Source organism: Lepidochelys kempii, chromosome 3 (assembly GCF_965140285.1).
Source record: "Lepidochelys kempii isolate rLepKem1 chromosome 3, rLepKem1.hap1, whole genome shotgun sequence".
In the NCBI taxonomy this organism is placed as follows: Eukaryota; Metazoa; Chordata; order Testudines; family Cheloniidae; genus Lepidochelys; species Lepidochelys kempii.
In genome coordinates this window covers 201,251,101-201,274,787 of record NC_136382.1, presented here as the reverse complement: position 1 = coordinate 201,274,787, position 23,687 = coordinate 201,251,101, and the positions used below count along the sequence as shown (strand labels likewise).

Sequence of the window (23,687 nt, the reverse complement as noted above, 5' to 3'; positions counted from 1 at the left end):
CACTTTTGGTCAATGGTAGTCTGCAGGAATATTATACAGCTATCAGAGGTCTTATCATAGGAGTAATAAATCATGTGCTAGTTCTGGTTAGTCTACATGTCAGAAGTCACATTTCTGTATATCAAGGATCAGACTAACTATGTATTTGTGTGTGTTTGTAATTGTACAGCACCCATTTCAGTTGTTTTTCTTGGCTCATAGTAACTGCAAGAAAATCATTTATTTTGTTTCCACCAAAAGAACAGAATCGGCAGAAAACTCCACTTGTCACTATCTGTGGCTCTGCTAAAGGAAACTTGTGCTCAAGTGAGCTGTGCAAAGTAAACTGCCCAATAAGACTGACTCCTCAAGTAAGTTGCCTTCCCAGTAAGAAATCTGCATGTCGATTATATGAGTTGAGTACTAGCAGATTTTTGATGTTTACATCTCATGGGCTTTTGAATGGCATATGACACATCCCGCTGAATAGGACAAAGGTGTTGGGATGGGTTGATTGTTTTTTGTGTTTCTAGGGGAAGTCAAAAAGGAACTAGATAAATTCATGGAGGATAGGTCCATCAATGGCTATTAGCCAGGATGGGCAGGGATGGTGTCCTTAGCCTCTGATTGCAAAAGCTGGGAACAGGCGGCAGGGGATGGATCACTTGGCAATTACCTGTTCTGTTCATACCCTCTAGGGCACCTGGCATTGGCCACTGTCAGAAGAGAGGATACTGGGCTAGATGGACCTTTGGTCTGACCCAGTATGGCCGTTCTAAGATGGGCTGAAGTAAAAATAGTATGTAAAAGGATAGATTTTTTTTTTTGTGTTGATCAGAAAGCACTTTACAGAGGAGGACAAAGATCAGTTTTTCCATTGAATACAGGAGCAAAGTGACTTGCCCAAAGTGACAGAGCAATTCAGTGTTAGAAGTGGGAGCAGAATCCAATCCAGTGCACTTTCCAGTGGACCCTGCATTCTGGCAAGTGCCTTTAAGCCTTTAACAGCTTGACACATTTATTTGATGGACCTCCAGCATTCTGGGTGAGGCCACTCAGAATCTGTGATTTTTCCCCAGGGAAAAGACGAACACCTTGTTGGGACTTTTTTTTTTTCCCCTTTCCCCTTCTGTTAGGGAATTGCTTTTTGGGACTGATGGCTTTGTCCACCTCCTAATTTGGAAAATTCTGTAGAGGGGAGATTGACATGGACCTTCCTCGTTATGATCTAAGTCTCCCCTGACCTAGATGAGAGGTTGAGGAGGAAGAGATTCTGCCCCCATCCCCAGCAATGACAGGGAACCCTGGAATATCATCAGTCTATGTTTGGGAGGATCCTGCTCCTCATTTTAGGGGGAGGAGCCAATATGGCCTGTTCCATCTTCACAGGGAGAAAGGGGTGGATGTGGAAGAGCCTTGTTCACAGGATGGGGTGGAGACCAGTCCTCATTCATCTGTATGAGAATTCCCAGGCTTCATGGCATAAATAAAAGCTTTAGGCTGTGCCCCTGACCTGGTCCCACAGGGCTTCCTGTGGTACAAGACTAAAGCAGGGGCTCTGCCTGTGAGGCTAGGTGCGCAGCATAGCAGGGCTCCAGAGCGGTGGTCTGTAGGAGGAAAGAGCAGCTGCCAGCTTCCCTCTGAGGCTGCAGTGAGAGGAGAAGCACCTTTCCATGATGGAAAGAGAGAGCCATGCTAACCACACCTGCCATTGTGAAACACTGGCTGCCTGAGCAGAGGTGGCAGTGAACAGTGTCCACCTAAGCCACACTGACAAGCCAGCTGGGGGAAAGCCCTTGGCCACTGTTGCAGAGAGTTCTTGATACCTTGTCAGAAGTCCAGGGAGCTGTCGCCAGCTAGTGGAGTGGGCTGCAGCTTTACCTCACCCTTTACCATTGGGGCCCTAATGCTTAGAGTGGCTAACTAGCATCAAAGGCACCCAGCCAATACCAAGAGGGCTCAACTGGGTGACAGGTGAGAAGCTGCATGATGCTACCTCTAAGGAGAAGTGGGCAGAGTTACCCTGTAGTGGCAGGGAGCTGCTTCATGAGCAAATACTAGCTCTTGCCATGCACATGCTTCAGTAAGTACAAGAGCAAGTGCTGTTGGTATGCCATCTAATGAAGGAAGATACGCATCACCCCACTGAAGGTGTTTGCAAGCTGCCATTGAGCCTGCTTATTCACTTTAGAGTTGCTAGACAATGGTATTGCTATAAGTTTACAACATCAAGTGCAATTTGCATACATTAACAGTGGGGAAATAATTGCTCACAGAAGAAAGTACCTTTCCCCACCCCTTGGAGACAAGAATCTTAGAATTAAAGGTTATTTAATACATTGAATGGTTTTAGAAATGCCTGCCTCTATATAAGCTGGACAGTATTTTCCATATTAAGGGGCAGTGACTTTGCTGTATTCAGTGCAAGTGTAAACAAACCAGTTTATAGGTTCATCTGGTTGCAGCTACAGCTCCACTGATGCAGAGCAATGGAGAATAATTTGTTTTATAAAGTTTGTATTTTTAATAGTTGTATTTTTAAAAACTAACTCAGGCAGCAGACTTGTTTCAACGCTGAGCTGAATAAGCATAAACATACTCCAGCAGCAGGAGGCTGCTCCTGACCAAAACTGTGTATTTGCCCAGCCCAATACACTGGCAAAGTAACTTCCACAAAAAAAATAAATAAATGTGGGCTTTACTTTTGCCATGTGAAAAAAGCTTCTGCGTCCCTATTTATTTTTACAATAGAAGAGACCAGCTCCCCCCCTCCTGGCTGTATCATGTTCTGAATTCACCACTGTAAATTGTGTTGCTACCACTTAGTCACAATGAGCATATAGTGCAAGGTTTCTCTATGGCAACCTCCCATAATTTGATTATCTGGTTATGAATAAGAAGCATCCTCTGCTCAGAGATGGTATTACAGATACATGAAGTCCAGTCTTTTATATTAGACTGAAAAATGGGCCCTTTGTTTAGCAAATGTCCCACCTAGACCGTATAAAACTTTCCCTCTTTAGTTACATGGTAGGTTTCATACAAAACACTTGACTGACACTCATTAAGCCTAGAAACTTTCATTATGTTGCATTTAGATTTTGCTCAGCCTAGATCTTAAAAAAGAACTTGTTACCTCTTGTGAAATAGTTTGAACCTGTAGACATGGCCATTAAATGGATGTTATTTGAGACAAGCAGAGGCAGAACCTAATGCAAAGTGCTAACCCAGTTTTTGGTTTAAAAAGGAGAAAGTGGGATTAAAACTGCTATTCTTAGTCACACTGGGAGTCTACTGGCCTACTCACAGGAGGCAAACATTTAATTGTAGTTGTTAAATTAGTAAAGGCAAGTTCCTGGCTTACCTTAGGTCCAAAATCTTCAGTGGCGCTGCTTTGCGGTAAGATGGCTAACCCCATTAAACATACAGATGTTAACTGAAAAAACCAATCCTAGCTCAAAGTACTTAGTTACTCAACTTCAGATTGCTGTGCAAGAGGGCTGCCAGTTCCCTTTAAGCAGTTTTAAAAAGAGCTCTGTTTGTGGAAGTGGATGTGGCCTAGACAAATGAATTGCACTAAATATTCTGGTTTTTTAGTGCTGCTGGGAACTCACCACAAGCTTTGCAGAGGTGGTGGCAGGCTGCTCCATAGCTCATCTTATTGACTTCCATTCGGTAAGTAGCAAATTGACAATTCTCTGGTGTTGCAATGAGTCAGTAATGTGACATGTGATTGTGAAGACTAGAGCACTTTCAAGTTGGTTATACAGTGACAAGCTAGAAAGTTTACTTTGTGAATGGAAAAAAGTTGTACTTTAAATGATCTAAGGCAGAAAGTTAAGTTTTGAGTGTTGCCAGTGTTTCTAGATATTTTTTGTTTCAATGAGATCCTATTAGAAATTCCTTGCGTAATACTAGAATTTTACAGTTTATATTGAGTTCTCTTTCAGATAAGAAATCCCTCTGACATTGTAAGATAATGAGCCTGGTCCTGCAGTGTCTGCACTTTACACTAGTGCAGTCTAGGTCTAACACTAGCAGAATGAGGGTTGCAGTGTCTTACACCTTTGCTCTGAGTGTGATTACACTAGGCCAGGGCAAATCAGGCTCAACATTACCACAAGGTTTCCATGGTAAATATCAGAAAAAAATAGGTCCTCTCAGCTACCCCTCTAACCACTACACCAGCATAAAAACTCAAGTAACTACTGATTTTGGTAGAATTCATCCCGTTTTATGCCATCAGCAATGGAGCCAGTCAAACAAGAGTAATGCAAATAGGGCTGCTGCCTTTATGGACACTCACTGCCCAACACCACATGTAAGCAAGTGTAATTCCTTATGGAGTACTTGTTGCTTCAAAAACAGCGGTTGTGCTTTCTGGAAACGAAGGAGCAAGATGAGAATTTTTGCGGCGCTTTACCTGCCCAGGTTTGAATCTGGCTGAGCTGTTCCATGGCCCATGTGAAGTGAACTTGTGGTGCAAGCCCAACTGCTTACATCACAGCCCGCCATTGCCGACGCCGAAGAGAGCCCAAGGCTATGATGGGCACGCCTCTCTTCACCCCCTTCAGGGAGTCTCACAACTGCAGTGCATGAAAGCTTACAACACAGTAGACTTAAGCAGCCTAGGCCTGATTTAAAGCCCACTGAAAACCAGTGGGAGTCTTTCTATAGATTTCAGTAGTGTTTGGATCAGGCCCTTGAGTACATAGCTCATCTATCCTCTCTCTCACTAGCTTATCACTGGCCATCACTATTGACTAATAAACCTTTGGGGTGACAAAGCTAGCGGGAAGTGCCTCACTGAAGCTTAATAACCGCCACGCTGTTTCATGTTTTCATACAAAAAGTTTAATAAATATTACTTTTTACGATTTATTGCCAGGAACAAAAACACATCAAAGATGCATTTTCATGTTCATATAACACTAATATCACAAGGTATCTTCATGATCTCACTGGTTAACCAATGAGACTACTAGGTTTATAAGCCTTTTTGATCTTAACATTGTAATAGCACTTCGATTTCCTCACTTGTTAAGGCGGGCAGTGTAATCTATGGCAAATCTACACAGTGATCTTACTGGACATTCTACTGTTCAAGTATTCAACAACTAGCTTATTAGAATACTCCCTAAATGCAGTAGATTACAAAAAAAATCAAATCTACAAGTGGTTCAGTATTACAATATTCATGGTGAAAAAAATCAGAATTTACAAAATGAGATTGCTGTGCTTCCAACTTCACACGCTAATTTGATATTTTAATTAATTACATGCAACCACTCACATTTCATCTACATAAGAGTTATAGCTCATTTTTGTTCCCTTAAACTGCTTTGTAGCAGATTATCTGCCTGTCACTCTTTTTCAAGTCTAAAGCAGCAAAAAAAATAAAAAAATTAAAAAAAATATTGTTCTAATCTAAACTGCCTCAGTCAGTACTTACAAATAGTCTTAAAGTGATACTATGGAAGGTGTTTGAAACATTTGACATTGTACAAAAAACAAAACCGTATCAAGGCATGAAAGCCTGTCCTATTGTTAAAAATAAACTATTTTTAGAACACCTTAATTTTGGCATATAGGCAACATGTAACAAGAAAATAAATTCAAAATAAAGAAGCCACAAGCTTACAATGCTATCAAAAACCTTCAACTCTAAACATACATATAAATAAAAAGGAATGATATTTAAGGCTCTTGATTATTAAGTTAATAAATCAAATATACACAGTGATTAATAAAAAAGAATTATTTACATATCTATACAAACTTCTACTTTTAACACATTTCCCTCTTTAAATTCTTCATTTACCAGCAACTGCTGACATCAAGTCCCCTCCCACCCCAACAAAAATACAATAAAAAAATAAATAAACTTATTTTTTGATAGTTGCTGTGGTTCTGAGCTGCAAAGGCACTTTCAAATACAGAACTAGTTGTACGTCACCATAAAACCAATATACAAAAAACTCAGATTCAATAAATAAATAAAATGTATTTTCTATAAATGTATAAATCAGGACACATCTGGCAAAAAGAAAGTTGACACTAAAGAGGACCTAATAAGGCTATGCAATACCTTATGAAACATTTCCATGATGTATCAGCTACAGCTGAATTTACATTAGGGCACTTTTGACTAGTTTTGCATAGATGTGAAATGCAGCACTTGGTATTCCAGCCAACCACAGCAACTATCATTGCCAGTGTAAGCCAGCTTGTCAAAACTTAAATTAACACAGGGATTCTAAGTAAATAATAGCCTTAGACTCAAATATTACACAACAGTTTAAGAACTACAAGCTCTGAGTGCCTTATAATGATATTGAAAGGCCCTGCATGGCAGCACCCGCTGTCTGCTATACAATGTACTCCATCCTATTTAAACTTTGTGCACTTTCCAAGTCTCTGTTGTCTTGTTTGTTTGTCCAGTTCGGGTGTTTTGTCGGAGTGCTATTGGGGGGCTTTTCATCTCTGTCTACCAGCGTATACGCTGGCTGTTTGGCAAAGCGGCTCTTCGGCTGGTGCTTGTCCATGTCGTCTTCCTCCACCTCCGAGTTGTGTGTCCTTATTTTGGCGATTTTGGAGTTCTTGTTTTCATAGTCTTTGATGGGGACCGTGTTCGCGCCGTGTTTCTCAATGGGGTTCTTGATCTGATTCAGCTGCTCCCGCACGTTGTTTGTGGTGTTGTCATCGGATGCCGTATGAGTGTGGCTGCTCTGCTTTCTGCGTTTCCGAATGCACCAGAAGAAGGCAGTTACCAGGCAACAGATCCAAGCTACTGTTAAAACAGAGCTCAATAATGGCACCAAGAAATCTGGAAGACAGACGTGAGACCAATTAACCTCACCTCAACATTTCAGTTGAGACTCTCCCCCACAAAAATACCCTCTATACATAAGCCTTCTTTATAGAAAGAGGGTGGCTGGAGACAATCTCTTCTTAAACAAGAAACTAAGTTCTTAGTGAGTGCTAAATTCACTTGAGTGCTGCTGACAAATAGCCCAGATCACAGTGGTAATGCAAGCTTCCCTGCACTGCCCTGCCAAAGACCCTAGCCTGGATGGAACATCTCTTGGCCTGAGGGTAATTTGCTCCATACTCATTGAAATCCTTGGTCTCTCTGCTTAAGGCTGTCAACAAGAATGCCAAATTTCTGAAGGGTTTGTCATGGAGCAGGACTGTCCACTAGGATCTTGACTGAGACTACCCAATTCATTCCGTGTGGGGACAGTAACAGCCATCACATAGCAATACTTGTCACTATCAAAAGCCAGCAAATGGCACCTGGGTATTTTTTCCTTCCTTCTCCATGGTGCAGGCCATTTGGGAAAAAGAGGGTAAAAAGGTGACAAGGGGATGACTTTAATGGCACTATTTTAGAGGAAAAGTCAAATCTCTTTTAGGACAGTTTGGCAGAAACTTCAAGGCCAAGATTCAAGATTAGAAAGTTAAATAGTTTGAAACATTTGGCCCACTAAAACCAGTGCAAGTTGTATTGTAAGATGAAGCTGCCTCTTTACAAGAGATGAATTTTTGGAGTCTCAATTTAAAACTTACCTGTTTTATTTTTAACTGGTCGCCGCTGTACCCGGACTTCTGCAACGGCAGCAATTAGTGTGTTGTTTCCATCACGCTTACTAACAAGGTCAACAATTTTATCTGTGATTTCTTTGACAGGGTTTTCATCCTTTCCTATATCTTCAGCACTCTAAGACAAAAGGAGTCTAGTTAATATTGGATACCAAAACTATATCATCCATAACCAACCATCGCAAGCAAGCCTCTGCAATCAGTTGAGAGTTTTCCAGAAGGCAAAAGAAAAAGATTCAAAACAAGCTCATCTAGAGGCAGAGATCAATCAGGAAATAGAAGACATGAAGGGATGACTTCTAATTCTAACTGTTTTGCTACCTTAAACTATCAGATGTTAAACTTTCAGGCACATTATGTTACATCTAAAAGTAGGATACCCCTACCACTCTTGGAAGAAACTGCACTTGAAGCCATGGGAAGTGCTGATAAAGCCTAGAATTATGGTTTTCATTAAATCCATGTGTTACACATATCCACAACCTGTTTTTTTGTTTGGTTGTGTTTTTATTTTTATTTATTTATTTTTTTTTTAAAGAGGGTATCAGAAGTATACTTACAATAGCAACATGGATTTCATTGTGTGCTAGGTGTGAAGGCTCACAGGTAATGTAGATAGAATATTCAACAGAAACATTCTTCAAAATATTCAGATTCCTCAAGTCACTGCAAATGTGCTCAGTGGTAAGACCCTGAAAATACAAAAAACACCAAAAAACCAAACACACAAGTGAGAATTTGGACTGGAGGGGCTTCAAGTAGCATCTTCTGAAAAAGCACTGTATCCAAAAAGCAGGAATTAGTAGATACCTAGATATGGCAGAGCTGAAAATCTGTGTATTGGTGACAGGGCAGGGATCAGGATCAATACTGCAGATTTCCATTGAAAGAAGTTAGAAGCTCTCCACAACATTTGACTTGCACAAATGAAATCGTTTTGTGCAATACCACATGGCAGCTTGCTTTCAGTAGTCTGAACAACATTTATATTACTATGTTACTTACTGAGACCATCAGCTCTTTGTTGAAGGTAAAAGTGATGTTGGCACAATTGTCCTGATAGTAAGAGTCCGAATTACATTTGGTCTTTATCGGTTGTTGATTTGAAGGCCAGCATACACCCACTCCAGAACAGGGATGTGTAAAGCAGTGGTCATCCTTAATAGGGACACAGGTGTGGCCAGCTGGGCACTCATGACCTTTGGCAGATATCAAGCAAGGTCTAGGACCACACCAAACCTAGAAAAGAATGAATTTTTATAGCACCGCTGTTTGCGATATAGCTGAAAACAATGCAACCCAGATACAGTAAAAAGCGTACCTTAGAGCATGCGACCTTTCCATTCCAACACTGACAGCTATTGCAGTCATCATCCCATTTAGCGCCATCAGGCATCACTCGCCCACTGTTAATACAAGGCCTTCCTGTAACTGAGAACAGAGATCAAATACAGTTAAGTGTTTTTAAAAACCCAAGAACTTGTCCTGTTGGATTTCTAATCCCTGTGCCCAACTAGTATTTATGAACTTTCACATTCTTAAACATGCTCCTCCTACTAAAAGTTGCTAATATGCAAGTAAACTGGATCTGATACTGTTGCTAGTCACATGCTGCCTGGAATACCTTCTTGGCATCTTGAGCCACTGCGACCAGGTGGGCAGATGCAACGATACCCATTAATTTCATCCACACACGTAGCTCCAAAGGCACAGGGTGATGACTGGCATTCGTTGATATCTGTGGTGGAGGAGAAGTTATATATAGTTATAAACAGTATTCTACATAAACAGGTGTGTGAGAGACACAATCAGCTGTATTGAACGTCTTTGTTTTTCCACAGTTCCCAGGGAGCTAGATTCTGATCTCCATTACCCCAGTTCAGTTCTGAAATAACTCCTAAAGTCACTGGCATTACACTAGATTTACACTATTCTAATGAAGATCAGAACCTGGCACTGCATGGCTATTTTAAGCTCTTTAAGGGGAAGGACACATTCTTTGTTACATAAACAAACCTGCTCACTTTTTCCTCTGACACAGTGCAGGTTAGCCCACATACTAAATACTTTGGCTGATGACCACTTTAAACCCCTTCCAGTTTTATTATTGCTATGAATAAGTCCATTTCCATGGCTATGTTATTAAGATAGGTCAGTGTCCTCTTACCTGTAATTATTAAATTACAGGAAAGTACTTATACCACCACAGGATCTGTAAGTGGATTATTAATTTACAAGTATTTTAATGAGCATGCTTCCTCCTCAAACAGAAAACTCTGCAGCATAAACATGTTCTAACTGGGAAGATTACGCTGAAGGACAGTCTAACCCCTCTGCTGAACCAAGACACATCCTTGGAAGTATTAGGCATATACTTAACCCAAATGGTTTTCAAGGGAATTTTCTCCTGCCCCCCCCAATCTAGAGATCACAAATAGAGTCCTGCGCAGATACAAAATTTGTATCTGCATCCAAGCCGCAAAAATGGTCCACAGATATCTGTGGATTTGCAGGGCTCTAATCATAAATGCCAGATATGGACAAGTGTTGCAGCTGAACTGATTTGCAGAGCAGAGTTAAAACTTTTGATTGTGCAGCACATTTTAAATAAGCATTTGTCAGATCAACAAGAATCATAAAACACTTACTTATCCTGCAGTCTGGACCGGCAAAGCCTGGAGCACATTCACAGCGGTACCAGTTGTCTCCATCAACACAAGTTCCACTGTTGTAACTAAAAAAGGGTCAGACAGGAGAGCTCAGTTCACCAATATGCAAATCACTAGGAGTAATACAAAAAACAGTTTAACGCAAAAAGATGACGTGAAAAGACACCCAGCTCACATAACTTACCAAGGATGAGGACTGCAATCATTTGTATCTGCAAAGAGAAAGACAGACATGAATATAAAAGCTATGGGCTAGTACAGCACTGCCGTCAGTGAAGATGTGCTGAATTTCCACAGTTCCTGAGCTACATATAGTTAGTTAAACTTTTAAAAAAATATGCTGAAATTCTCTGCTAAATTGATTCCAGGCTCCCACCACAAAATTTGTTAGCTACGCTGGGGAACACATGTACACAGGAAGAAATCCTTGTAAAGAATCTAACAGGAAGAAATGAGTGGAAGCAGACAGGGCTGCTGGTAGAAAAAGAATGTAGGAGAAAACAAGCCGACATCTGTCTCCACTTAGCTCATTTGCAACTTTCTCATGCCCAGGTCAAGGCTCTATCATAGAATGTCATTAAAAACAAAGATTCAGGTGATGCTAAAGCCTACATCAAACAGTTCTCCCTTCTGGTTTCCATCTCAAATCTCAGAGGGCAACAGGATGAGCTAATGTTCTCATCAGGCAACACTTTGGAAGAGCTCAAGCAGAGAGACTTACTCTGAGTGCAAGTAGGTCCTTCCCAGCCCTCTTTGCAGACACAAGTAAAAGAATCTCCACTGACGACACAGGTACCACCATTATGACAGGGATTTGGCAAGCAGCTGCTGTTTCTCGCTGCAACAGAAACAAGAGTTGATAAGGATTTGAAAGCCATCAACTTAAGTGCAGAGGGAGGGAGGGCTTAGCCCCAGATTGAGAGCGTCATCTGCTCCCTGGAGGTTACAAAGCACACTTACCTATATTACAAGTGGCTCCTTCCCATCCGGCAGGGCACATGCACTTGAAAGTGTCCCCCTCATCGTAGCACGTTCCTCCATTATTGCATGTAGCCTCATCGCACTGGCTATCACCTAGGAAGACCAAACCAGCCTTAGTTCCAGTGCTCTCGCAATGCAGGACAGCAAGTGGATGAAGACTTGTTAGATGCTAAGACTTACGGGAGTGGCAAGTTTTTCCTTTCCATCCATTTTTACATTCACAAAAGAAGTCGTTGACCAAATCTCTGCATGTCCCTCCATTGTGGCAAGGGTTTTTACTGCAGTCATTAATATCTGAAAGTATTGAGAGAGAAAATGAGCAAGAAGTGCACAGCATCTTTGGAGACACTTCATGCTTGACAGCGGCACGTTCTAGCCCTGGATTTGGCCCCAAATCTCTGTTGGGGGGATTATCTGCTTGTAGCTCTTAATCTGCGATCACTGATTTATTATGCTTATTCTGTATTGTGTCCCCACAGCTCATTTTGTTTCATGTCAGTAAACCTTTCTCTAGTCCCCCAGCATAAAAGCCACCAGGAACGAGGCCTAATTACACCGTTTGGGTGTCAGTCAAAGGCTAGCAGTTCTTTAGCAGGCTCTCCCCCCATCTGCTGCCAAGACATGCAAAACACAAGCGCCACATGCAGATAACGAACACAGTTTTGCTACTCTAGCAAGTACATTAATGCTTTCTGCTGGAGACTGTCTACAGGGTTAGACCACCAGAGCCAACTTCTAGTTCCCACTCTGCTGCTAACTTGGGCAAGCCCTTTGTGACTCAGCCCTACCCTCATCCCCAATTGTACTTACCTACCTAGCAAGTGTGTAATGAAGCTCTAACTCCCCAAGCATTAACGGCCCCAGCCCAAAACTCAAAAGATTTCCATTGACTTTAGGGGGCTTTGAATCATGCCTCAAGACTACAGGTGGTCACTGCACATTATAAAGACTGTACATTCAAAGTTTCTCCTCCCCAACGCTGCTTCAGGATCTCTAGTCTTCATGGGAGTCGAGGGTTTAACTTACTTGTTTCACAATAAATTCCTTCCCATCCATCACTACAAATACATTTGTAGGAGTTGATGCCATCAATGCAAGTACCACCATTTTTACATGGATTGCTTTCACAGTCATTGATATCTGTGAACAGATTGAAGAAACTAGCTAAATACAATTACTGGAGACTGTATAATTAAGCTTTGCCAGAAGGAACACCCCCCCAACACACACACTTTCTAGAAACACCATTTGCGGATAAGGATTACAAGAAATAGCTGAAACAGACTAAAACTGAAAAGCCAGCACGAGTTGCCCCAGTAATATTTTTCTAAAAGATACACACACCTTAACAGAGCTTTTAAAGGCAGCCCATAAACTCTGAGGTGAAATCCGGTATTAAACACTTCAGACCTTGTAAGCCTACATTTCAAGGCTAGAGGGTTTGTTGTAACACTTCCCCATAGGCCTAGGGAATTCCTGGCTGCCTCACCCAAGAGCAATATGCAAAGTTCCAGGGTTTGCGGTGGCAGAGCAAACCCTTTAGTGGTCTCACAGGCTGGGATTTGCGAAAGGCAGATTCAGGATCAGAGAACAAAAACATTGTTAGTTCTTACTTTCATGGCAGTAGGTGCCAGTGAAGCCTTTGTTGCATTCGCAGGTGAATTTTCCACCTGCTTGGCTCTTGCACTTCCCATGGGGACCGCAGACATTTGAAGAAATATAACGAACTCCTTCGGGTGTGCTGTTAGAAGCCACAGCCACTGTACAGCTATCAATTACTGCAGAAAAACAGAACGGGAAGTGATCTAGTCACATCTATCAAGTTACCAAGCAAGCTGGCTTCTCATCTCCTCCAAGTTACTACCCACGTTTTACTTCCAGAGCCTAACTGAACTTCACAGCAGGTTTTAAAGAATGTATCTTACATCCAAGCATTGACCCTGTGCCAAATTCAGCTCTGGTGTACAAGAAACACAGCTTCATTGAGTTCAGTGGAGCTACAAACATTTATTCCAAGGCTGAATTTGGCCTGCTGAGCCTTATTTTGGGAGAAGAGTTGAAAATGTTTTTGGGCACACATGCACGTGCACAACAGCCCCCCCCGCGTGTGTACGTAACACATACCTTCACAAGGAGTAGTGCGACAGTGATCTTTCAGGTGGGAGCAGTTCTTTCCCTCGTAATCTTCAGGACAGTTACAGAAGTAATCTGTGTTCAGATTGAAGCACTGGGCTCCGTTCTGACAAGGGTTGGGCTCACAATAATCTATGTCCAACTGTAAACGACGGGGAAGGGGGGCAGGGAGAAAGTGAGCAAAACAAAGATTTGATTATTACTCTGGTCAGAGCTACAAGCAGCAGACCCTGTGGAATCTGACCCTTTTATCTGCTCCCACTATTAACAGTGCATAATACAGAGTACAGTTATACATGCAGTGATTTCAACAGACAGCACTCGGATACTTAACAGCCACTGAAGGTTAACAGTGAGCATGCAACAAAACTTGACACGCGAACGCTTGCAATCTGTTTAACTAAAAAACTTCAGCAGCCATGAATTTTTCACAAGCATTTCCTTGGCAGGCAGCTATACAACTACAGTATGGTTCACTGGATACAAGGTATTCAGTGTGTGCAGACCTAGAAAGGGCTGATAGGAACTCCCGTAATCTGGGGCTTGCATTTCAGCCAGGCTCACCTGACAGAGGTTTCCTGAGAAACCAGCAGGACACAGACACTGGAATCCATTGATTTCATCCTGACAGTGACCCCCATTCAAGCAAGGGTTGCTGGCACATTCATTGATGTCTTTCTCACAGTGATCTCCTGCGTAGCCAGGCAGACAGATACATCGATAACCATTAACCAAGTCCTGCAAAGGAATATTCAAGTTTAAAAAAATTTTTAAAAAGGCCTAAACTATATCACCCCTAACATGCCACCACTGTCTCAAAAACCTTAGTGCAAATTAAACATGGCAAGAGCATGTTTCTCAGGATGACACATTAAGCCAAAATTTAAAACAAGACACATTTACTGTGCATGTATTATAATACTGTGTCTGTTTATTGCAAAGATTGTCACTGGTGGTGAAGATGTGTCGTTTATTACACAGTTCTACAGTCCCCCTGCCCTGCTCCCCTAAAAAGGACACCTCTCCTCTGCCCCCCCGGCCCCCCCACTATAAGGAGCCGAATCCTCAACTAGTGTAATATGACCTAGCTCCCGTGACTTCTGTGGAGACATGCTGATTTACATCTGATGTGTATTTGCCCCATGTATTTTTCCTACATCTTTGGTATTCAGACTCAACTGCTTTGGTTTCAACATTTAATAACCATCTAAAATATGATCAACTCACCCGGCAGGATCCTCCATTCTGACATTGTCCAAGACAGTCATTAATATCTGCAATAAAATTAGGACACATTTAGAGACAACTCACATTTACTCTAGACACTACTAGTTCAAGCGTCTCGAAAACTCTGGCTACATAAACCTTTTGTCAAATTTCCTGCATGCCTTCCTTGTGATAAGGTTATTATAATGGGTGGGGATCTTCAGCAATTCTTCTAGTACAGTTTGTGAAACTTCACACCATTGTTTTAGTCACCTTATCAGAACATAGCCACATTAAAAGACTAATGAGTTTGATAAAACTGTATTTTCATTCCAGACAAGCTACTCCCTTTCTGAAAAGATCACTGGCTATAAGGGCTGCTTGCTTGAAGTTGAAAGTGGTGCTCAATTCAGTGGACTGTATAGTAACTTTCAGCTTTTAGCAGATCAAGGAGCTGGACACAGAATGCCCCCAGATACTTACTTATATCACAATTCTGGCCAGACCAACCAGCAATGCAGTCACAATAGTAGCTGCCAATCAGGTTCCTGCAGGAGTTGGCATTGACACAAGGTTTGCCTTCACATTCATTCGCATCTGAAAGACAATTTGAACAGCAAAATGTTGAGCTGCAGATACAGTGGGGGGGGGAAGGGGGGAGGAAATCTACATCTTGTTTTCATAGCAATAATCAGGAATTCATTCAAAGTTAAAAAGAGCCTCTAACCACCAGAGTGGAATAAAAGGCAATCAAACATTAGTCTCTGAAGTACCTTTTGATTTCTCTCTAATTACAGCATACTGGCTACACTAATTAATTGCTAGTTACCCAGCCACTCATTAAGAAAAAACTTAAAAAAAAACAAAAGAAAAAAACAAAAGACAATGGAGACTCAATCAAGCATTTCGGAGGAGCACTGCAGCTTGGTCACTGGGATTAGTATGTTGCATAAAGAATGCAGACAGCTCATTCTTCATGAGATCACCCACATTTTGGAACCCAGCTGTGAACTCCTTGGTCTGGAGGAGTTGACATGGCTGAAGAGATACAGCAACTTTCCCACAAGGCCAAAGGGAGGAGAAGGAGTGGGGCAGAAACTCTCTAAAAAAAACAAACCCTGGTTCATCTGCAGTTTAAATACCTACCTAAGGCTTTGTTCGCTTAGTTGTGATAATTAGGCGTTTTCTGCAATAACTAGTGTGTATCGATAGTAAAATGAACCAAGGAAGCCATTCTGAGTTTAGTTTAGGCCTCAGTTCTGCAAACATCTCTACACAAGCTGAACTTTAAGCACCTGAATAAGCTCGTTGACTTCAATGGAGGGACCTGGGCCTATAGTCAAACGTGCTTAAGTGTTTGCAGGATCAGAGCTGCTAGTTGCGCAGTTTCTCTGGTAGCAGTTTTGTCGAAAAGCGTGAAATACAGCAAGTCAATATTTACCTAGCTGGCACGTTTTCCCAGTCCACTGAGGTGGGCAAATACACTTGAACCCATCAACGAGATCCTGGCAGGTGCCTCCATGACCACAGGGATTTGGAGAACAATCATCGATATCTGCAAATGAAGGGCAGGAATGGGAGGGAGAAACTTAGATTTGTTACAAGATACCAAAGCTCTGGCACCCCACTGATAGAATTAGTCTGCAGCAGCCACCACTATGATCTGTCCATGAGGGAGAAGAGTAGGCTTTCCTTGAGCTTTCTGGCCTTATTCTCATTTAGATGAAGATGCTTTTAATTTACATCGGAGCAGCATGAAGGGGCGTAGTGTAAATGAAAGCTAGGCCTGCTCTCTTGAATTTATCGTAGGCTCTAGAAGCAAAGTTTTGGCAAGCTGTTAAAATAGGAGTTAGTGGTCTTGAGAGACAAAGCATTGAGTTTAAGACACAGTTTGTTCTAATTAATTTTCCTGAGTGTATTAATAACCCCACTAATAGCAGTACATCATCAGAAGAAATGACTTAAAACCAATGCAAAAATTGCAAGAGGTATTCGCAAGCTTCCTGGAAGCACAAGTTTGCTTCCTGGACAAATGCAGTGGTTACAAGTAAGTTTTGTAATCTTTAGGAAGAAATAGCCTCTTACTACAATATGTGGTTTCGTTGTTTTTTTTTTAAATTCCTAAAGAATCACTTACTAAGAGTGCACGTTGGTCCAGCCCAGCCAGGCATGCACACACACTCAAATCCGGTAGAGGTTTCTAAGCAGCTTCCTCCATTGTGACAAGGATCAGAAAGGCAGGCGTGTTCCGCTGCACCAAACACACAACCACATCAGTTTTGGGACAGCCCAAGGGTACTACCAGTAACCACACTACCACCCCCTCTGCAGATTTCCACGCCTGGACCACCACACAAGACACCACTATCTTATTCTCATTAGCACCCTTTGGTTTTACACAGTATCAAGCAGGCAGGAAATCATCTTTCATGCTAAGCTGACCTGATCAGCATACCGTGACTTACATCTGCTTGGGGTAGAGCCAATTTAGCTCTCCTACCAACTCCAGCACTCCTTAACAAGAGAGCTACAGAAGTCATCAAAAGTTAGACGGAGTCTGATTAAGGAGATACCAGTCATTCACCATGGAACAACTGTGAGCTCCTCAGATATCCTTTGCCAACATTAGTAACAGTATTAAAAATGCCAGCTTCCCAGACAAGGTGTGCAAAATAGCCACGAAATGCTAGATTGCAATTCGCAGCTGTGCCAAAGCACTTACCGATTTCACAGTTCTGTCCTGAGTAGCCCTCTGGGCAGGAACACTGATATTTGTCAGGCCCAGTGTTGCTGCAGGTACCACCATTCAAACAAGGCGGGTGAGTCCCACAGTAGTTAAGATCTGTAAGAAGAGGAGCACCAGAATACACGGCTTGAACAACGAGGGGTTTGTGCTGTTACGTTCTATAAAGTATCTAGAGTATCTACACACAAAAGCGGGCGAGGACAGAGGAAAGATAAGTGTGTATGCTAACAACCAATGCATGGCAGAAACAAAAAGGACAAAAAAACCCACCACGTTTCTGGATGCTTTCTCTCAATACTAAGTCCAACAGCATTAAAATTCAAGTTTTACACTTGGCTATCTACAAGATTAGCATACCTTTATCACAGAGCTGACCACCCCAGTTGGTTTCACAGAGGCATTGCCATGGTTCAATGCAAGTGCCATGGACACATCCTGGGTGCGGAATGCACTTATCACAGTACTGGCCTTGCCATCCGTACTGACACCTTAATAAAAACAGAACAGGGAAACAAAACTTGGAATTACTTCCAGAGAGTACAAGGGACTGCAGAACTCCAAGGTTTTAAGATAGATGGGGGGGGAGGTGGAGGGGCGGGGGGGGAGGGGAGGAGGAAACCATTCAAGGTTTGTTTCATGGTTTCTTGTAAACAAACATTTTAGCCGTTTTGCCAAGGTCTCTAAAGCCGGCCTGCTCACAAAAGAATAACTGTTCTGAGAGAAGCAGCATGGGGCCATTCATCACAATAATACTCTATTCTGAGGCTCATACAAACGAGGCAAAGAGGGTGGGTGCGTGCAACAAATCAATCTCTGGACTTTGACAGAATGGATTATACATTTAAAAAATGTCAGGGGAAACAATGGTTATCTGGAAAGCCTCATGAATGCAAGGTTCCAGGCATTTGAGCCATACGGTGTGTGCAGGAAGACAAACAAACCAAGCCATAAACACCAACTCAGAGCCCATTGCAAGGCAAGTCATAAAGCACTAAGCAAGTCATCTCAATCTTAGAGAAAGTTACCTTTAGTTTCTGCTAGATTCTGGTAGAAGCCTTTATATAAAGTTATATAACATGCATGATAATGGAATTTTTAAAAAGGCTCCCATAATTTGGTGTTTGGTCAAAAAACCCTCTCTTTCCCTGTACTTCAGAGCTAGTGTTTACACTTGGTGGGGGGAGAATATCTAGTCACTTCGCATTCAGGTCTAAACTAGTTTTATCTACTGTCTAGAGTATGGATTTTAAAATATAAGCATTACTAATCTTCAAACTACAGAGATTCGTTTGATTTTAAAAAGGGTAGGAAGAAGAAATATTTACTGTGCAAAAGTAAGACATTTTCTTCAATGTGAGTGCACTTCAGACTTTCAACAGTTCTATTTTTCACAGGAATTAAAATATATTGGGAATTGAGGGGTTTAAGTGTGAAGTCAAGGGTCTAACTAAAGTAATGTATTTCATTAATGGGGCCTGGCGGTAAGTGATCAGCAGCAATTATTCACTAAGCCATCACTAAATTATGAAAATAAACCTTGTGAGGCCATCAGGTAGGCTTTCAGTTTTCAAAAAAGCTGTTCTCTGACCAGTAAATCCATCTCATGGGAAAAGCTAGAGGGCTCTATGTGATGGCTCATCACCCACAGCTAGTGGTAAGTTTAACTCCCCTTTCTAAAAATCCTCCTAATTAATTTTTTCCATAGCTATTTCAACAGCAGCCTGTTCAAAGCCCATGTGAAACACGATGTTCCTATGTGTCCAACTTGCAGAAGTTTCTTTGTGAGCAAAGGACACCAAAAACTGGAAAGGGGAGGGGGGGGGGGGGGAAAGAGAGACAGTCTTTTCCCAACAACTCATGGAAAAGTCTTTCCATTTACAGGAAGTGAGAAGGATGCAAAAAGACCAAATTTAGGATCTGAACCTGCAAAATTCCATTGAATCCAGTGCTACTACTCATATGCATGCAACTTTATTTCCAAGTATGTGCAAGAGAACACCTTAGTTTTATAAACATTTGCATCCCTTACACACTTCCACTCCCTGCTAGGAAATTGAGGCAAAGCATTGAAAATCTTTACTCTTACTTTAGTTAAACAAAAGCTACAGCAACAAACTTTTTAAAGAGGCTAGAGATCTGACTTCCATTTTGAAGGACAGGCCCAAAGCCAACAAAGAAGAGCAACAGGAATCTTCTATTAATTCCAAGACAGAAATCCATTAAGTTATTTTCATTTAATAACAGGCATGGAGCAGTTTCTCATGAGAAATGTGAAGTGCCTTTGCTTGTATAATGATTCATGAGTAAGTTTGGTTTTGTTGGCAGCTCTGTGTTGAAAAGATTGACTCTCAAAGGGGGAAAGATATTTTAAGTATGTTTGCAAGTCATCTGTTACACCAGCCCCCAGAGAAGCCTCTGCTGGGACATTTTTAAGTTCGGTTGCATTTACAACACAGCCTATATGACTCATCAAAACTTCAGAGGAAAAAAAAATCAAATCTTATTTCTGTGTTCACTTGAAAAGATACGAGTCTCTCTTGGCAAGCAGAAGTTATCTGAGAGCGCCAGAAGGACAGCATTGTTTTAAGACTGTGCAAATGAAGTGTGGGAAAGTTGCACCTTAAGTAAATAAGAGCACTAGTGCATGTCTGGGCAGTGAGCAGGAGGTGAGACTTAAAGAGAAAGACCTTAAAAACAAAAAATCTGGAAACAATGCCGCTTCTGGTGAGGAGACAGCAGCCCTCACACAGCCTGCTTACTCTAATGACAGCAGCACAAATCCTTGGTGTCCATCAGCTGAGGCTGCCTCAAGCATCTGGCCCACTTCTAAAGGACCAATACTTCTGATCAGATTCACTCCAACAGGCGCCTCAATTAAAAATCTTGGTTTGGTGTTTTGGAGCTGGACCAGCTGACACCAATGCTGTTAAACATCAGACCCACTGGAGTCATGTCTTTTGCCTCACTCTAGCGCCCCCCCAAAGCCAGACAAGGGAAAAGCAACAGTGTCAGGTAGCATTGTTTTGTTTCCTACATGCAGTTTCTGAACTTTCCTTTAGGAAGGGATGAAAACTGCTCTCAGTTCCTTTTAACATCTTCTGTCTTTTGCCAATCTTCCTCATTCTTAGCCGTGGCCATAGAGGATGTATGTAACATGCTGTCACTGGACCAAATGACTTCATACATAAGACCACAGCTCCTTATTCCCTGCTAGATGGGCACCATCAGTGGTTAAACAAAATTTCTAAGCACAGTTCGACTCTAAGTAGTGTCAATGTTAAAATATCCAATACTCTGCATTGATCAGGGAATAAACCTCCCCTATTGTAAATACCAATACAAAAAAATAATTCAAAACATTCCAAAAATTTAATTGTTAAATGGTTCAGTTAGGTCTAAGCTCTGCTTTTCATTTTCTCCTGCCCAGACCGGAATCAACTTCAAAGCACAGCAACAAAATTCTGCATTCATCAGTGTCTGCTGACAAGATTCCATCCCTGCTATTAACCTCTCAGCACTCAGAGCCTGGCTCAGAAAAGCAAAAGAACCAAGAGATTTTACTAATCCCATTCTAAAGAATGCTTGACTTCTGCCTATTGATGGGAAAAGCTGGGCAGGGGGTGGGAGAGTAAGGAAGAAAAGCAATGCTGTATTTAGAACTGCTGGCAGAAAAGCCCCCAGTCAGCAGTCCATTTTAAAAGACAAGTTGCACCAATTTATACAATTAGTTACTGCTCATTAGGAAGCATTCACCATAATTTGTTTTTGTCCCATTCAATTCATAAATGCTGCCATTTAAGTTTTTTCCCTTTAAGTCTCAGATGCATTTATAGCTTATCCAGTGCAACTGGCATGAAAAAAGATGCCCTTGCCTGAAATAGCTGGACAGCTCGATTTTTTCCCTTGTCCAGCATTCACAGCATGAGTTGTTACAAATTTGTTAGCAAAATCATTTTGTTTACCTGCACTCTCCTGGAATCTTGCAAGAACCATGCTTGGGACTACAACCCTGACGGCAAATAGCTGGGGGGGGGAAAAAAAGCAAGCATCAATAAGTATGCTGTCCATTTCCCACATCCTCACACTCGTGGGAATGTTTTAATCTCTCGCTAGCACTGTAATCCTACCAAAGCCAAGGTTCAACAGGTCTCTTATATCAACTCTACTGGAAACAGTTGTAGGGTGTGCCTTACGACAGCAAATCCATCCAGGCAGCTAACTAAATTGGGATCCCACATGATGCTGTTTTAAGAACCTGTGTCAACCCAAGAGAAGCCATTGTGCCTAATAAACTTGCACACCATAATGTTCTACAAGAATTTCTCTTTCTGCATCTGAAAGAGAGAGAAGCCCTTCCCTCACCTTACAAAAAATGCAGTGCTAGTTGGCCTGGTAATAGCTAGATGTTTTTCCCCAGACCTGTGTGCACACACCATTTCAATGAGTCTAGACTGAAACTGCACATATATTTTATAAACACATTTTGCTGACAATCCATTCTTCCAGTTCAGGGTTCTGCATTTCTGCTGCTAAAGTTCACGCTGTTAAGGGATTGAGAACACGCTCCCCAACGTCCACTCATGTAGGAGACCGCCTGGAACTCTGCGGCTGAAAGGCTTATTGTTTGCCCATTGAGCTTCACGACACATCTCATCTTCCTGCTCGCTTTGAAGCACCACAGAAGACGTTCTGCCCCACGAGGGAAATCCTGGCCCCATTAAAGTCAGTGGCAAAAACCCCCACTGGCTTCAAATGAGGCCAGATTTCACTCCCAGGCTATGATGTGGGTAATCAATGTTACTCAATTGAAGAGAACACCTGCTAATATTCCAGTGCTTCTTGAATTGATATGGGGCTCAAAAGAGATGCTGGGTAAAGTTTAAACAAGTCACTAGGCACTTTTGAAAATTCTACCCATTAAATAGAAAGCCCCATAGAATAAAATCCATTATCTATATAATCGATACACGGGCAGCAGTGGTATACTGCCCAGCCAGTCTACCTTAACCCTGAACTGGATAGAACAGTCCTTGCCCAATCAATCCTTGGCCTCTCTGCCAAGGCTACCAACAAAGGCACCAGTGAGGGGTTACGATGGGCTGGATGGTTATCCTCTAGGAATCGGGCTGACATGAGCAGGCAACAGAATAGCAACCTCAAGGTTAAGTGCTCCATGTCCACTGAACTATCCAAAATTATTATCAATACATCCTTCAAAATTAGTTACAAACCTTTGCTGCATTCTGGCCCCATCCAGCCTTCCAGACAAGTCTTGTTGCCGTTCTGATCACAGGTATGATGGCCGAAGAAGTCGTCTCTTGGTCGACAAAACTTGTTGCAGCCAAAGCCATAGTAATGCTCATCACAAGTCACGCGGATCTGGTACTCAAAATGGGCAATGCCTGCATTTTGTTTCAAAGTCTGCCACTGACGGCTCGGATTGATCATGCCGGAATGGGATGCCTTTTCGATAATGCTATCAGGGTCTAGAAGTCAGAAGTAAAGGGGAGGTTAATGCTTTGTTGGTCATCTGAACTGGATGGAAGTCCATCTCACAAACAGGATTTTGAGAGACTGCTGTATGCTGCCTTTATTTAACTGTGTGTCCAAAACGAAGAAAAAGTTGCCCCAAAGCCTATATGCCATTAACAGAAATGCACATACTGTGTGTACTGGATCAGAAACCAGACTGAAATCAGTGAGAACAGTTAGACCAATGCTGACCACCCCTTTTGAACAGCTCATCCTTATGACTCCCAATAAGAATCAAAGTTAGCAAATAGAGGGGGGAAAAAAACAAAACTGCATTTACTCCTACCTTTTACAGGGATAGGAATCTAAGCTTGGTGCATCATGCATTTTGCTCCACTTGGTCAATTAGTATTGTATTTGTCTGTATTCAGCATTTGTGAAAACCTCCAGCCATAATATTATAGTCTAATAAGGTAACCTTTCAAATTGGACAGACACATGCAAAAGGCTTGCAGGCTTCTGGAAGCCAGGTATAAAGAGTTTTCTAGAGGAGAAATCTAGTGACATTTGGCATAAGTGATCTCACTCGGTTTTGGCCAGGAAATACTGTGAAAATTAGCTCTTTAGATGTTAGCAGACACGAGCCTAACAGAGATCTGTGCAAACTCAAATTGCTTTATACATGTAGTATAGATTTCCCCTTCTCTCCTTAAAAAGCACTTCTCAAAGAGTTTAAACTTTGTACTTGACATTTAGTTCCAGCAAAATTTTCTGGCTTTTAGAAACCTACAACTGTCTAAATTACAGCCTGAAATAATAATATTTCACATGAGCATGGAACATTGTATATGTCTGTGGTATTTCACTTTGTAGTCCAGGTCTTGTGACTTAAAATGATC

General features: G+C 41.8%; 1 protein-coding gene across 2 annotated transcripts in view; it reads right to left on the bottom strand.

Moving 5' to 3' along the window:
- Nucleotides 1-4,677: 4,677 nt before the first annotated feature.
- JAG1 (jagged canonical Notch ligand 1) overlaps nt 4,678-23,687 on the bottom strand; it is a 36,184-nt gene continuing 17,174 nt past the window's right edge. Inside the window, exons 4-26 of one of the 2 annotated variants that reach the window (XM_073339606.2) lie at nt 22,548-22,802; nt 21,279-21,339; nt 17,674-17,804; nt 17,293-17,412; nt 16,708-16,821; nt 16,012-16,125; nt 15,054-15,167; nt 14,592-14,638; nt 13,929-14,102; nt 13,356-13,506; nt 12,845-13,009; nt 12,258-12,371; nt 11,412-11,525; nt 11,211-11,324; nt 10,972-11,088; nt 10,435-10,462; nt 10,230-10,315; nt 9,206-9,319; nt 8,903-9,012; nt 8,587-8,820; nt 8,142-8,273; nt 7,549-7,699; nt 4,679-6,805 (exon numbers count right to left, since the gene is read on the bottom strand). In XM_073339606.2, coding sequence (XP_073195707.2) covers nt 6,348-6,805; nt 7,549-7,699; nt 8,142-8,273; nt 8,587-8,820; nt 8,903-9,012; nt 9,206-9,319; nt 10,230-10,315; nt 10,435-10,462; nt 10,972-11,088; nt 11,211-11,324; nt 11,412-11,525; nt 12,258-12,371; nt 12,845-13,009; nt 13,356-13,506; nt 13,929-14,102; nt 14,592-14,638; nt 15,054-15,167; nt 16,012-16,125; nt 16,708-16,821; nt 17,293-17,412; nt 17,674-17,804; nt 21,279-21,339; nt 22,548-22,802 — 3,218 coding nt within the window. In that variant the 3' untranslated portion in view covers nt 4,679-6,347. Of the gene's footprint in view, nt 6,806-7,548; nt 7,700-8,141; nt 8,274-8,586; nt 8,821-8,902; nt 9,013-9,205; nt 9,320-10,229; nt 10,316-10,434; nt 10,463-10,971; nt 11,089-11,210; nt 11,325-11,411; nt 11,526-12,257; nt 12,372-12,844; nt 13,010-13,355; nt 13,507-13,928; nt 14,103-14,591; nt 14,639-15,053; nt 15,168-16,011; nt 16,126-16,707; nt 16,822-17,292; nt 17,413-17,673; nt 17,805-21,278; nt 21,340-22,547; nt 22,803-23,687 lie in introns of both variants that reach the window. The other variant, XM_073339607.2, reaches the window with a different exon arrangement.